At 30.0% G+C, this 14,158-nt stretch overlaps 1 protein-coding gene across 5 annotated transcripts in view; it reads left to right on the plus strand.

Moving 5' to 3' along the window:
* kn (EBF transcription factor knot) overlaps positions 1-6,405 on the plus strand; it is a 203,680-nt gene extending 197,275 nt beyond the window's left edge. For 3 of the 5 annotated variants that reach the window (XR_013039289.1, XR_013039291.1, XM_012291202.2), the window contains one exon: positions 4,369-6,405. Coding sequence is in view for 2 of the 5 variants with exons in the window: in XM_012291202.2 (XP_012146592.1) it covers positions 4,369-4,481 (113 nt within the window). In the remaining 3 variants the exon portion in view is untranslated. Of the gene's footprint in view, positions 1-4,354 lie in introns of all 5 variants that reach the window. The other 2 variants (XR_013039290.1, XM_076535291.1) reach the window with 2 other exon arrangements.
* Positions 6,406-14,158: the final 7,753 nt, after the last annotated feature.

Raw genomic sequence — 14,158 nt, forward strand, 5'->3', positions numbered from 1 at the left:
TGTAATAAATTTCCAATTCTTCTGCAATGGACTTCGAGCAATTCTGGCAAATTTTCATTTTTATTGGTTAGATTGCTAATTTAATTTCTGATCTAAAAATGAAGATTTAATTAAAATGTCGAAAGCAATTTTAAAAAGTTTATTTTCTAAAACAATTATTGAATTCATTACTTTTTTAAAAAATGTTGTTTTTCATAAATTTATCGTTTTAATCGTTGGTAATGACATTTAAAAGTCACATAGAACAGCATAACATTTTTATACTATTTTATTTCACTTCAAACGATTGTTAAAGGTACCAAAAACTAATAAAGTTTTTACATTTAATCAATTTAATTCAATAAAATTTAAACTAAATTTTTCATGTAAATTTTGAGCTTAGTTCCAAAATTGTATAGTAAATCATCTGCACGTTTCTTTTACTGCAAATCTTATTATATTCTTTTTTAATTTTTAGTTTCTTAAGAAAATTAAAAATAACTTTGCAAAATCAAAAGTTAAGAAAATATTTTTTCTTATTTTCTGTTATGGTCTTTTTCATTTCTGAAATTTAACTAATATTTAGATATTATTTATATCCAGTTGAAATTTAATCTAAAAAAAGCTAATAGTCACCGTGTTGTAAACTCAAACTAGTTTTTCACAAAGTAAAGAAAGTTTATAAACATTATTCTAATTAATTCAATGTAGGTGTGACCTTACAAAAGAAATATTATAATATCATTTGTTCTCATAGATTGTAAGGGCGCTACTTGGTCGACGAGCTCGTTATTGTCGTTAAAGTGGTCGTTTTGTTGGCACGTGTCTGAACGACGTCCTAAACAGTTTGTTCTTCATCTTGTAATACACTAGCTTTCTATACAAATCTACATTGCAGTTCATTGAAATCCCTTTCAAGTATAAGCTAGTATAAGTGTTGCTATTTCTAGATGATTTCTGCATTTACATGATAACTTTTTTTTAAGACGATTAAAGTTTTATTCTAAAAATAATAACGCAGAATTTTATTCTACAAATGTTTTGACATATAACTAGTTGTAAATAATAATATCATCTAAATATTGGAAAAATTTCAGAAAGTTCAATTATACCGAAATAATGATAATTGAGTATAAAACCATAACAATTAACATGTATAAATTAGACAGAATATTTTATTTTTAGGGATATTCTTATTTGTAACATGAAAATATTTTTATGTAATTTAAAAATATTGAGTGTTATTGAAAAATATAATATATTTTACTTGAAAAATTCGTAGTTAATTTACTGTACAAATTCAAAACTTAAGAGGAAGATACGTAAAAATACCTCTTGTCAGTAGTTTGCATCCAATATAAATAGAAAAAATATTTATTTCTTGTTTCTTTTATTTATGGCACTAATGTTCCAACGTTCACTTTCGACTTTTAATGATATTCTCTTAATATCATTTAAAGTTATGTTATATATAAACACGTAAGAGGAAATATTTTATCACGATACACAAGAGTTGAAACGGTTTCGAAAATAATTGTCAATCTCTATAATATATATAAAGAGTTTGGTTGAAACAGTTATGGTGAAGCTTTGATAATTTCGAATAACTTTTATGACAAACACGAAGTTTCTATTTTCAGTAGAATCTCTTGTATTCGAATAACTATTATTCAACCACTTTAGTACGTACAAATTTTATTAGGTTATACGACATACAGGAATGCACAAAAACGGAATTAATTTTGGTATATTGCTTCTCCTGTCTATTCTATTATTTGTTTTTAGCTACACGTCGTTTTAAAAGGAAGAAGTTATAATTGCTAATACTAAAAATTGGAACTATATTATTAAAAATTACATACATCGACTAACAAAGACATATATGTTGTTACGTCCCTGTAGTTCGAATAATAAAAAAATGGACCTAAGCTGATATTTTAACTTATGAGACATTAAAAAAGTTTAAAATTAAACGGTAAATAAAAAGAAATCTTCACTCCGAAATAGTTAAATGATTATTTAACGAAATTTATATTATAACAATTTTGTATAATTTAATAACAAAAAAGATTGTGCATTTTTATTTAACACGTTCACGCCGGGGCGAATATTTACGTTTTTCTTCGTGGGGCGAGGCGACATTGTTACTCCTTTGAAGCTTCGAACGCGCTAAGTACGAGATCAAAACAGTTTTGATATTGAGTTTTCGAAACGCACATTTCTTGCATCAAGTGTAAAAGTAGGTAAAATTATCTTTTCTTCTACAGAGGCTGTTAGCACTTTTCCTTTTTGAATTTTTTACAGAGAAATCGAAGAATGTGATATAGAAAAGAAAAGACGGTCAAGAAAACACATTTTCTACAATCGTTCAAAGGGGCTGCCAGAAAAACAAGAAAACGATGTAAAGAATGTTACAAACAATTATCGAAAATACTAGGTAGATTATGCGCCGCGAAAAAAAGTAAAGAAGTAAGAACATATTGTGAAAGTTGTAATGGCCAGCCCGCATTATGTTTAGAATGTTTTAGAAAGTTGCATGCTTATAAATAAATAATTGTTATCAATTTAAAATATTGAATGTTCATGCTTATAATACTCAATTTTTGTTTATAATGTTGACAAAAAATAAAATAAACTTAGTTTTTGAAAACCCACCTGTGATGCACATTGCCCCATGGGATAATTAAGTGTGACCCACCGGTGGGTCACCCCGGCGTGAACGTGTTAAATTAATAATAACTGGTTACAAAAGAAAAGATTTCTCTATTACCAAAATTTTGTTGTACCCGGACATTTATGTCTTTTTTACATTGATCACAATCAGATAAAGAAGGGTCTGTTGTTCTGAAACTGGTTCTCATTACGATTTTATAGTAATTAAACATATCAGACATTAAATGTGCAAATAGTTGCATAAAAGCATCTTTTACAAAATTATTATTTTATGACATGAAAGATATTTATTAACAAAAATGTTGTTTTTTAAATTTCATTTTAATTTCATTTGTTTATTTGTTGCGTATTAATTTTTTTGTGAAATGTAATTACATTAATTGCCCTAATAATATAAAATTAAACATTAAACTTCTATTTTGCAAAACAAAATTTATTTTTTCACGAAAAAAAAAATATAAAAGCTTACATTAGAAAGAAAATGAGCAAAAAGATTTTCGCACATTGCCTCCTTTTAATAAATGATATGAATTTAAAACATGACATCAAAGTTAGTTCTTCAACTTTCTCAATGACCTTCACATGTTTTCGATATAGTTTAATTCTAAATATTTACGTAGCTGTTTAAGAATTTAAAACCTTTATTTAAAAATCAATATTTCGTTATTAATTCCCACCTGTTTACTACTGAAATCATTTTTTAACTGATATACATATAACTGAAATCACTTATATTTGCTTAAATTATTAAGAAGATTATTACCTATATTATGTAGTACACTATTCAATTTTGTCATACCATTATACAATTTGTATTTATCATTTACTTCTTTTGAAACACACTACGTAAATAAGTAAGAAGTATGAAGCATTAATGCCAAAAATATTAATGTACAATATAGAATAATTTAATACGATGTATCACAATTGTTTGAGTGTTTAATACAATACTTTATGTTTGGAAAAAGAAAAAAAAATTCAACACTATTTCGCACGTAACTGTTTCAAAAACTTAAACTAAGAGCAACCGCTTTAACCCTTTCGCTTCGGCAGTCCGGTCCGCCAAAGTGTCGTCACTGTACGGAAGTACGCGCCAGAAATGTGCACAGTGCGCGTGGTTTTTGTATATACATTTTTTAAGTCTTAAATAATTACTATGCTTAATAAAACAATTGTTGCTCTAATATAGCATGTATTCCTCACATTTTAATATGAAAACAGTTAAACAAAATTATATTAGTTACTCTAAAGACATTAGACTAATTACAGTTGACAAATTCTTAGCTATATACATATTTACAATTTTTTATTCTTGAAAAGAGAATAATATTTTGAGCCGATCTATTCTTAATTCTTATAGAACACGATATGTATTCGTAGAAAAATGAATATAAACCGCAAGATCCGATAGATATTTTGGATGCGGTTTTGATATAACACCAAAGAGTAGGTGTACTTTATTGATATATTGGATTAATCGAATATATCAATAAAATCAGTTCAAAACGTTCTGCCGATAACGAAGAATTTGTCATTGCCCACAGATAGTACTTGTATACACGGCGCTCGTACGCACAAGTCGCCGCGCGGATGCCGGATATATCCGGCGCTCGAAGCGAAAGGGTTAAACTCTTGACCGTGAATGTTAACTATTTGTTAGTTATATAAGTCACGGTGAATGACACTAACGTATAATCGACAGTGGGTATGTTACAGGACTAGGAGAGGTGGTTGGATCACCGTTCAACATGAATCCATTTATGTTGCCCACCTGCACCCAAGGATATTCAAATGCCGCCAGTCCGTTGCTCTCGTCAAATGGGAAATAGTGTTACGAAATGTAAGCTCCGACGAAAATATCGAGAGTCTGTGTATTCATGGAAGCGAAATCCATTATCACGAAGGATTTTATGCTCTAAAATAATCATAATCGTCGTATTTGTGATTGACAATCGCTTTCTTGAATCGAAATCGGTCCTCTCGATCCGCCTTTTTCTTTTTTAGACTACGTACATACTGCGAAGAAACGTGTTCAGGCGATTTTCGTCGGAGCTGTTTGGAAGTGTATCGAAACCAGTGCAAAAAAAATTTAATAACGTTTTACGATTAACTATGATCGAATAAGATAAGGAATGATACATATCGAAGCACATGGCAGTGTTTTCTGTATCCACTGATGTAGTCGTTCGATTGACGCAGAAAGCAATTAATCGGCCGTATGTTATCTATTTACGAAGAATTTATAAAAATGATTTCACTACGATATACGAAAGCCTATGCAGAGTTTATTTTAACAGGAAAATGCGTGTTAATGTTTTGAGGAACAACCGAACGACTATAAAACGTCTTTTCGTGTCTTTGATATTGCTATTTTTCGCATAGCTGTCCCAAGACGAAAAGATCGATTTTATCGATTTTAATATCTCCTTTGCCCTACGTTTCCACTCGTATACGAAATCGCTAAAAACAGATCAAACTAGCGGCAAAAATATTTTCGAGGTGTCTTTCTTCGATTTCGTAGCAAGATGCTTTGATAATTTGTCTAATTACGTATCTGAGAATTTTTCAAGATGCTAAGTATACGCAGACGGGGAACGTTCACAGGGTGTCGATCAATTTTATATCAAACGAAGCAGAGAGGCTAATCGAAAGTTGAGGAAATCACTAGAGATGCTACTACCGATTATCAATAAATTTATCGGTAACTTATTAATACTTAACCCGGTGAGCGTTGAGTTAATTAAGTTATTTCATTAAAGTTAGCTTGGATTGTTTTGCTGAATCAAAGCTAAAAAAACAACACAAATATCTAAAGAAATAACTACTTTTACTAATACATCTCAGAAAATTTTAAGAATAAAATTCACGAACAAATAACAAAGTTTAAATAAATAATTTATTATTATAAAGTGGTTATTGATATCATAATTTGTTATTTAATCAGAAATGAATCGTATAGAGAAATTACAAATAGAGAATAATTTGAATGCTGAGAATAATTTGATATAATTTTCGAAATCTACGGATTCAAAATTTGTATGACGATATATCTTAATATAACGCTCGCCGAGTTAACGATATACCGATAATATCAATATTTATTAATATCATTATTGATAGTAGCATCTGTAGGAACCACTAGAAGACGGACATATCGCTTATCATTGAATAACAAACATGATAGTTTTAGAAAGCATTTTCAACTTTGAAATTTTAACTTCCTACCAGTACGTTTTAAGAGACTAACCAATATCGACTAGGTAGACTCTAACGGCTAACTTATAACTTGTAAATTTTCTTGTAAATATTGTTGCGATGTACAAAAAAACAAAAACTATTTCCAGGAATCCAACGAAACGATATTAAACGTGATTGTAGAGCGAAGAGTAATTATACATAGGTGTAAATAATCGTAGAGCGTCGTAGCTTGATCTGTATGATTGTAAAGCGGCGATTCGATTTTTTTTTAACCTGTATACAGAGTTTTGCCATGAATTTTACAAAAAATTGTGTCGAATAATATTCAAACTATAGTTAAATTCGTATAACTTTTGTAAATCAGAATTTCCTTATTTGCATTATTTTTAAATCTGGAATGTTATTTAATTATATTGTTTAAATAAAAATGTAGCATACTGTAAATACTTATTGTTAAATTTAATACTGAAAATATTAGTAAGTACTAAAAAAAAAAAAAAAATAAACGAACCAATATAATTTGTGCAGTGTCACAGTCAATTTTGCTTTATATCTTGTCTTATATGTGTATATATTTTGTTTTATATTTTCTACAGCAAAGTTAAACTTTGTAGTTTATAATTCAAGATAAGAACTATAATATGCATTAACTATATTCATCTGCCCCTTAAAGGTGTGACACCCAAAATTAAATAGACACTTCCTCTTTTTTGTATGTAACTCTTAAAATATTGTACAAAAGATAAAGAAGTTAAATATGGAAGGAACTATTTTTTTGAATTCACTAATTCACGAAAGTTATACACATAAATACGAGTGAACATTTATCCGACACAAATTTTTGTCGAATTTATTGTAACTGTTGAAATTTCATGGAAAACGACATTTACATGGAACTCTCTGTATTCTCCAATGTCACACAAATTCGCATTGTTAAATGATGGAAAAGAAAGATGGGAAGATAGAATTATAAATTGGAGAACAACGTTAAAAAATTCGAGTCGTTCGCAACAATTGTATAAACGGTATAGTTGATTTGAATCGTTCGATAAGCCGGCCCAAAAGGAATTTCTCACGAAACGAATCTAACGAAAGTATACGAAAATATGTACCATTGCAAGAAATTGAAATCTCCGATTAGTCCAGATTTTGCAGCGTAGATTGTATTGTTTCTTTCGGAACGAGTGTCGTTAAAAGAAATTATTATTGTAAAGAGTTCCTTTTTTGCATATCGACTTGGTGAACAAGTACTTCCATTACGGAAGATACCCTCTTTGTCCCGGAGCCACACGCTCTGTGATCTTGTGATCTTAATTATAATATTGATTATGACCTTTGTTCGATCACATATTGTCATCTTTTACATGGCGCGATCGTTCTTGTATGCATGCGGAGACACACGAGCACGCATACGCGCGTACAAACACTCGTCGGTGTATATTAAAATAAATTAAACTTACATTTTTGAGAATTAAAAATCGATTGTCTTTAGTTTCTTGTGTACCCTATCCTTGCTGTTGTTCGTTGCTGAATTTTGGAGGACTTTATTTAAAATTAATGGTAAGTAATTCTACGTGCATGCTAAAGTTCTAATTTATTTATATGATCTGAAATAAAATTTTTTATGATGTTGATATTAAATTATCATATTTTTGCTATAATTACTAGATTGGCATGTACTAATGTAATTAATCGATTAACCCAAGTGACTAGAAATCAATAATCAAATTATTAGAGTCCTATTTATAAATTAATAATTTCACTTTAGTGCTAGTAACTACCGCACCAGCTAAAGTGAGCGGTTTACAAGTTTATTTTCAAATTGCAAAATTTAAGAAGCTTTCCTTAAAGTCTATGACGATTTTTGTAAAGATAAAGAACTACATGTTTTATTACTTTATATTTTTCCGTTTGTTCATTTATCTTTCTTTTTTAGTTTTTATTTCCATATTGTTGTGAAGTAGCGACATCGCAAGTTCTCGATCAAAACCTATGTCATAGAGCGCCGTCTAATGTTATGTAGGGTAAGCTGATTAGATCAAATGTATGTATAGAACAATGTACCACGTGCGACATTATTTCTGTTAAAATAAATTTATATAAAAGTGCTTATTTGTAAAGAAGATAAACTAAATATCAAAAATACACTGGGAAAACAACTTTAACACATATAAGTGTGTATTATACGTCGGTAAGTTTAATGTTAAAACAGTTCATTTTTTAACGAAATCCAGCATATTGAATTCTTGTTATTTTTTAATGAAACATTGATGTGTCCAAATTACAGAACAACAATATAGGTAATATTATGTTACGAATTAAATCTTCTTTTCAATCGAACGTAACTCCAAGAACTTTCTGGTGCCAGACTTCGTTTGTTTGAATACTGTTAAATATATGCTAAAGAATAATCTGAAATATCGCACTTAAATTATGCACTACTAATTACAATGGTGTTGGTATAATATACTATGTTGGTATATAAGATGTGAAGTGAATAATTTTCTGTTCTCGGTTTTTTTCGATTTTATATAATTCAGTAATTATAAAATTAAAGATATAAACTCTAGTGATGATAAGTAAAATTAATTAATATCTGATTAAACTTCTTTTTAAATAATAAATTATTATATAAAAGCGTGGCAAAAATATACCAATATGCTACCTAAGTAACAGAGTGGTATGTTTTAGTAAACCTCTCAAAAAGTCCAACAAATATTGTTATTATTTAAACAAAATTTCGATAAAAACGATTATGTCAAGTTCAACGTAGCGTTGTGAACACCTTCTGTTCGAGTATGGCTTCTCCCACGAGAGAATACGTCAGGATCAACAAATAGCGAAACAGGATCTCGAGGACCACTTCGGAGCGATTAGTTCACATGGTGTCCTATTGCCTCTGGCCGCCAAACGGTAGCACATACGACCCACGTTATTGTAAGGCTGTTTGTGTTATTAGATTTAGATTGGTCGGCACGTGGCACAAAGCATGGCTGGCACGTGTCTCATTGCAAACGTTACAACGCGTGCACAATATAAAATCGTTTCTCTCGTAATATGTATTGCTTTCCTTGCCAGCCCTTGCAAAAGCATGTTCTTTCATCAACTACTTGTCATTTTGCTATTGTTTTACCACAAGCTACCGACGCAATCAATGATTATTAATTAACACGACTATGAATCATTTCTTCGATGAAACTTTATGTTACATTTACTTTTTTTACTGCAGATTAGTAACCATTGTTACAGAATAAATTATTTTAGTGCCCTATTGGTGAACATAGTTGGAAATATTTTGAAATATATGTATACTATCAATAAGATTAATCCTTTCAGTTTTATAAATGAAAACTATTTCAATAACAGTGTATAAGCGTAAAAGTGTGTTAACAGTATATAACTGTAATTTTTTCTTAAATAGCTTTGAGAAAATTAGTATAATAAATGTTTGATAAGAATTACCTGCGTACACGATCCATATCAAAAGATTTTATAAATCGTGTCACCTCCTATTTTCACGCTTCTATTTTCATCTTTCTTGTTCTTTTTTTCGATTTTCAAATAAACACTATAATTTTTTATCTAATATTTATTTATTTTAATAAAAATTTATTTGATATAGAATATAATTTGAGCTTCATTATTGTGTCATTCTACAATTTCTGAAATGAAACTGTTTTCAAATCATTAATTATGCTAAAATTTAAGATTCTGGATGGTAATGACAAAATTTATAGACAAAAGAAATCATCCAGTGATTTTTGATCCAGTTGGGTGCTTTGAAACTTACTTTTCTAATTTAAATTTTGAAATTACATCGAAAGTAGCATTAGAAGTTACCTACCATAATAAAATATTAATAATACTTATTATTTGTGTAACTGAAATTGCATTTTATCGATAAAAAAAGTAACAAATAAATTGCTGTAGAAATGATATTGTAGCGTTTCTACGTTGTACATTTTATATTTGAGTGTAGGTACTAATAGGCTTTTTCGCTCAGTTGTTTCTACCCTCTGGTATATACAAACAACATGGACCCTGTTGCCCACCAATTCACCACGAACCGTTAGCTTAGTTTTTTGGCACGTGCGATCCCATAAAATTCCATACGAGGCGTATCGTGCTCGATCTAATTGGAATCTGGAAAAAAAGCAAAGAGCACAGTTTTATGGAAAGTTTGTAAAACGATGAAATTTTTTAACGATTCCTCAACGTAGATACATCGATAACGTTTTTTTATTAGTAAATGTTATATTATTGTATATATTATTGTAGTAAGTTGAGTATTGTATATAACAATCAATTTGGTTTTGAAATATTTAATCTTCATATTTCGATGTGTATATTTTCAAATTAAATTATTTGCAAGCATATATTTTGTGTGTTATTTGATTACCCCTATTACTAGTTCTAACGTCGTACAGCGTTTTATCGTTAACAACACTTGCTATACACTTTTCATATTTCACAATATGTTCTTTCTTAAATTTTGTAAGTATTATTCTCACTATTTTTTTTTTAATTTTCTCTTCAAACCGAATAACTTGTTATTTTAGGTTCTTTCAGGTTCTATGCTTAAATAGTAAGGGGGACCGAGAAGTAATCAAAATTTCGTTTGCTGGCGAAAAACATTTATTTATTAAAAAAATTTTAAATACTAATCAACAAAATAATTTCCATTATTTTCTAACGTTTGTTGCCGGCGTAAAGGCAATCGTTCGATTCCTTTCTTAAAAAAAGTCTTTCGATTTTTACTAGAAAAACTATGAAGTCATCGAAAAATATATTGTAATAAAATGACTTTTCTTTGTGAACTTAATTTTAGCTTTTTCTAAATGGACTAACAAGGGAAGACACTGAAGGAACCCAAAAATAAGGAACGTATTTTTTATCGGCTGAGACGACGGTTTATGGGGTGAAACGATCTCTTGAAATTTTGACCTTCTTAGTTAGTCTTGTTGTACGCTTAGGTTGTACGGTTTTTTGCGTATAACAACGCGATGTTAACAAATTGGGCAAAATGCAATATATTTATAACAAACAAATATTTCATAAGCTTATTTTACAATTTATTCAAATTTACATAATGACAAAAAGTGAAGACAATTTTATTCTAAATTTATTGATATGAAATTGCCTCCTATAGTTTTTATTATACATATACAATACGCGTGTGCGCTCGCTGACCCACCGCACGATATCATGTCGGGCGATATTCCACTATCAGTCAATGTTACTTTTAAGAATAAATGAGAGACAATTATATTTGCGTTATACATAGCTGTTAATTTTATTCAATTTGTATAGGTTATAACAAAACACTTATACAGTTAAAGTTATATGTCAATTTTATTACGTAACGAACAGTTTGAATAAGTTAGGTAACATAATCGCGGCAATAATGATATTCCACAAAAATGTTTCCAATCTAACGGCTTTCAGTAATTACAAATGCATCATGGCATAAAGAATTATATTATATGATTTCGGCCATGATAGATTCTTCTAATTCTTGGTGAGTCTGTACCGATTTCATCATACATATACGAAAATATCGTAAATAATAAATACGTTTGTATTAGATTGTTGTATATTAAATAGTGGATTTCAAAATGGCATTTATTCGACATAATAGTATATTTCCCCAATTACATAATTGACATAATAGTATATTTCGACATAACAGAAGCCCAAAATTATGATTCCTATTTTGATATTTTATAATACTTTTATATCATCAAATTATACTAGATTTTCTATATCTTGAAATCCGCCACTTGCACCGAAGTAATGAATTCAATACGAATTATTTATCCTGAATATGAAATATTTAAATGAATTTATCGATAAAAAAAAATGATTGGAAAGTCAATATTTAAAAATTATCTAACAAAGATTATTCCTATTTAAAACTCTGTGATTTGAGAACTCTGCTCTGCATGAACAGAAATTTTTTGAAGCGGTGAATTACTTTTCGTGTATGAAAAATGTTAATATATGTATCTAAGTTTTGTTGTGCTCATTTCGAATAGTGAAAGTATATTGACACGCCACTGCGTATGCTCTTTTGCGTCACAGCGATATCGGGGTAGAATTTGAGTCGGCCGTCAAAGGGGATGAACCGCCGAGCTCGGCAGGGATAGGAGCAATCCAGTGATGCACCCTTGACAGTTCACCGCGATAAGATCTGCTCTTTCGGCGAATTCGGCTCCATTTGAATTCTGTTTGTGTACCCTGGCAACGTTACCCTTCGAATCCATTGTGTTTTTATCGATACAAAAGAATATTACCATCTGCTGATTACCGGTAATCCTTATTCAGCTCTATTGAGTGACCTTCGCTAATTCAACTCCTACGACGGTCTGCAGACAACTCTTTAAATATCTGTTTTACCTCCTTTTCATTACGCACACAACGCAAACGGTAATTAGATAACACTGTACAATGTTTATTCTGATTTGCAATACTCGATAAATGGTTTTTATAAATTTTCATACGCTGATTACGAAGACACAAATTGTTTCTGTATATCACCCTTCATTTCTCATATATTATATCTTGAAAAAATAGTCAAATTTTCAAGTTAAAAATTTCTTATGCATGAATTGTAAAAATTATCAAAATTTTGTTCCTAGGAAATATCTCTGTTTAGCTTCAATGACATACAGGGTGTTCAGAGATTTCTCGTAAACGACTAGTACGAAAAAAAAATGAAAGAGGAAAAAGTGGTAGTGTTTTTTTATAATCAACATAAAGAAGTATATATTTTTTTCGTGTTTATACTATTTTTTGAGATATGAAGGTAACCTTCAGTTTTTTTAATGGAATGGTATATATTTTTTTATATCACATGAAAGGGCGTATTGAAACGAATTCAACGATGTATCATGTCATGACCTTGAAACCCATTCAGAGTCAAGAACAAACGAAATATTTCAAATATTTCGTATTACTGTACTTACCGGTATTTCTTACTGATACGTTTACATTTCGTGTTCAATGTGGTTTCCATTATCGTAACACCATTATCATGACTTAATCATAATATAAAACCACCAAATATGCTTTCTAGCTAATGAAAATCACATTGAACACGAAATGTAAACATATCAGTAAAAATTATCGGTAAGTACAGTAATACGAAATACTTGAAATATTTCGTTTGTTTTTGACTCTGAATGAGTCTCAAGGTCATGATATGGTACATCTGTAACGTCCCTGGAACCTAGGTTCAGATAGTTACAAGCGCTAGGAAGGTAAAGAGCGGCTTTTACCCACTGAACGACTCGTTTTCGCAAATTAAGATTGCGGGATTCGTGTGGTGTGCGGTTAACGAGTGAAATCCACAGGTCAATATCTTTCAACAATTAGATTTATTCAATAAACGATAAGAAATGAAACTAACAAACAACAATAACAACAAAATAAAGAAATAATATAGATTATAAATGATTAATCAGAGTAAAGAATTAAATAGCTTTTGGAATAATAATAATAATAATAGAAATAATAGAATTTGAGAATTTAAACAAAATGTAATAGATAATCGTGAATTTAACGAAATGAAACTCGCTGATTAATACTTTATATTGGATCGTATCTAAATCTGATCTCTGATAAAGCTAACTTTACTTTTATAAAGGTAACTAAATTTGGTATTCTTTATACATTTATATTTGATTCTTGTATTTGAGGCTATCGCAATGACGAAATTTAACTGGACTTGTACGATTGATTTATACATATAAATTAATATTAGCGCTATATAGTCTACCGCTGCGAGGAATCCGACCTAAATGTGATTCTCTGAGTGTACCTAAATACGCTTCCGCAAAATCTAACGTGGTGTAGTCGACTACAAAGATTATGCTGGAGTGAGAACAGTATTCTTTTATTAACCCAAACTACCAAAATTTATTTGTATCTAATGAATTATTTCTTCGGAACAATTATTCTTATGATTTGACTCGACAACTAATGGTCCATGACCCTTTTAGCCAAAACGAATACTGACAGCCGAAACCAGGTCGCTTAATTAGGGAGCTCTGCGTTAGCCAGCTACTAAAACGACCCAACGATACCAGAATTAGGTGAACAATATAAGTCTGACAGGGTAGCAAATCAATTGATTCTAACATAAAGTCGTGATTGCTGAACTGCTACCCAAAAAACACGGGCTTCAGAGACCAAGCCGCTCAAATGCGGAGCCCAGAGCGAGCTCCGAGAATCTGAAGGCGCGTTAGCAATCCGACGAAAAATCAAATATGAGTAGCTGAGAGCTATCGTTTTGATATCTTAGCCTTTC

This window comes from Megachile rotundata, chromosome 9 (assembly GCF_050947335.1).
Source record: "Megachile rotundata isolate GNS110a chromosome 9, iyMegRotu1, whole genome shotgun sequence".
Taxonomy (NCBI): Eukaryota; Metazoa; Arthropoda; class Insecta; order Hymenoptera; family Megachilidae; genus Megachile; species Megachile rotundata.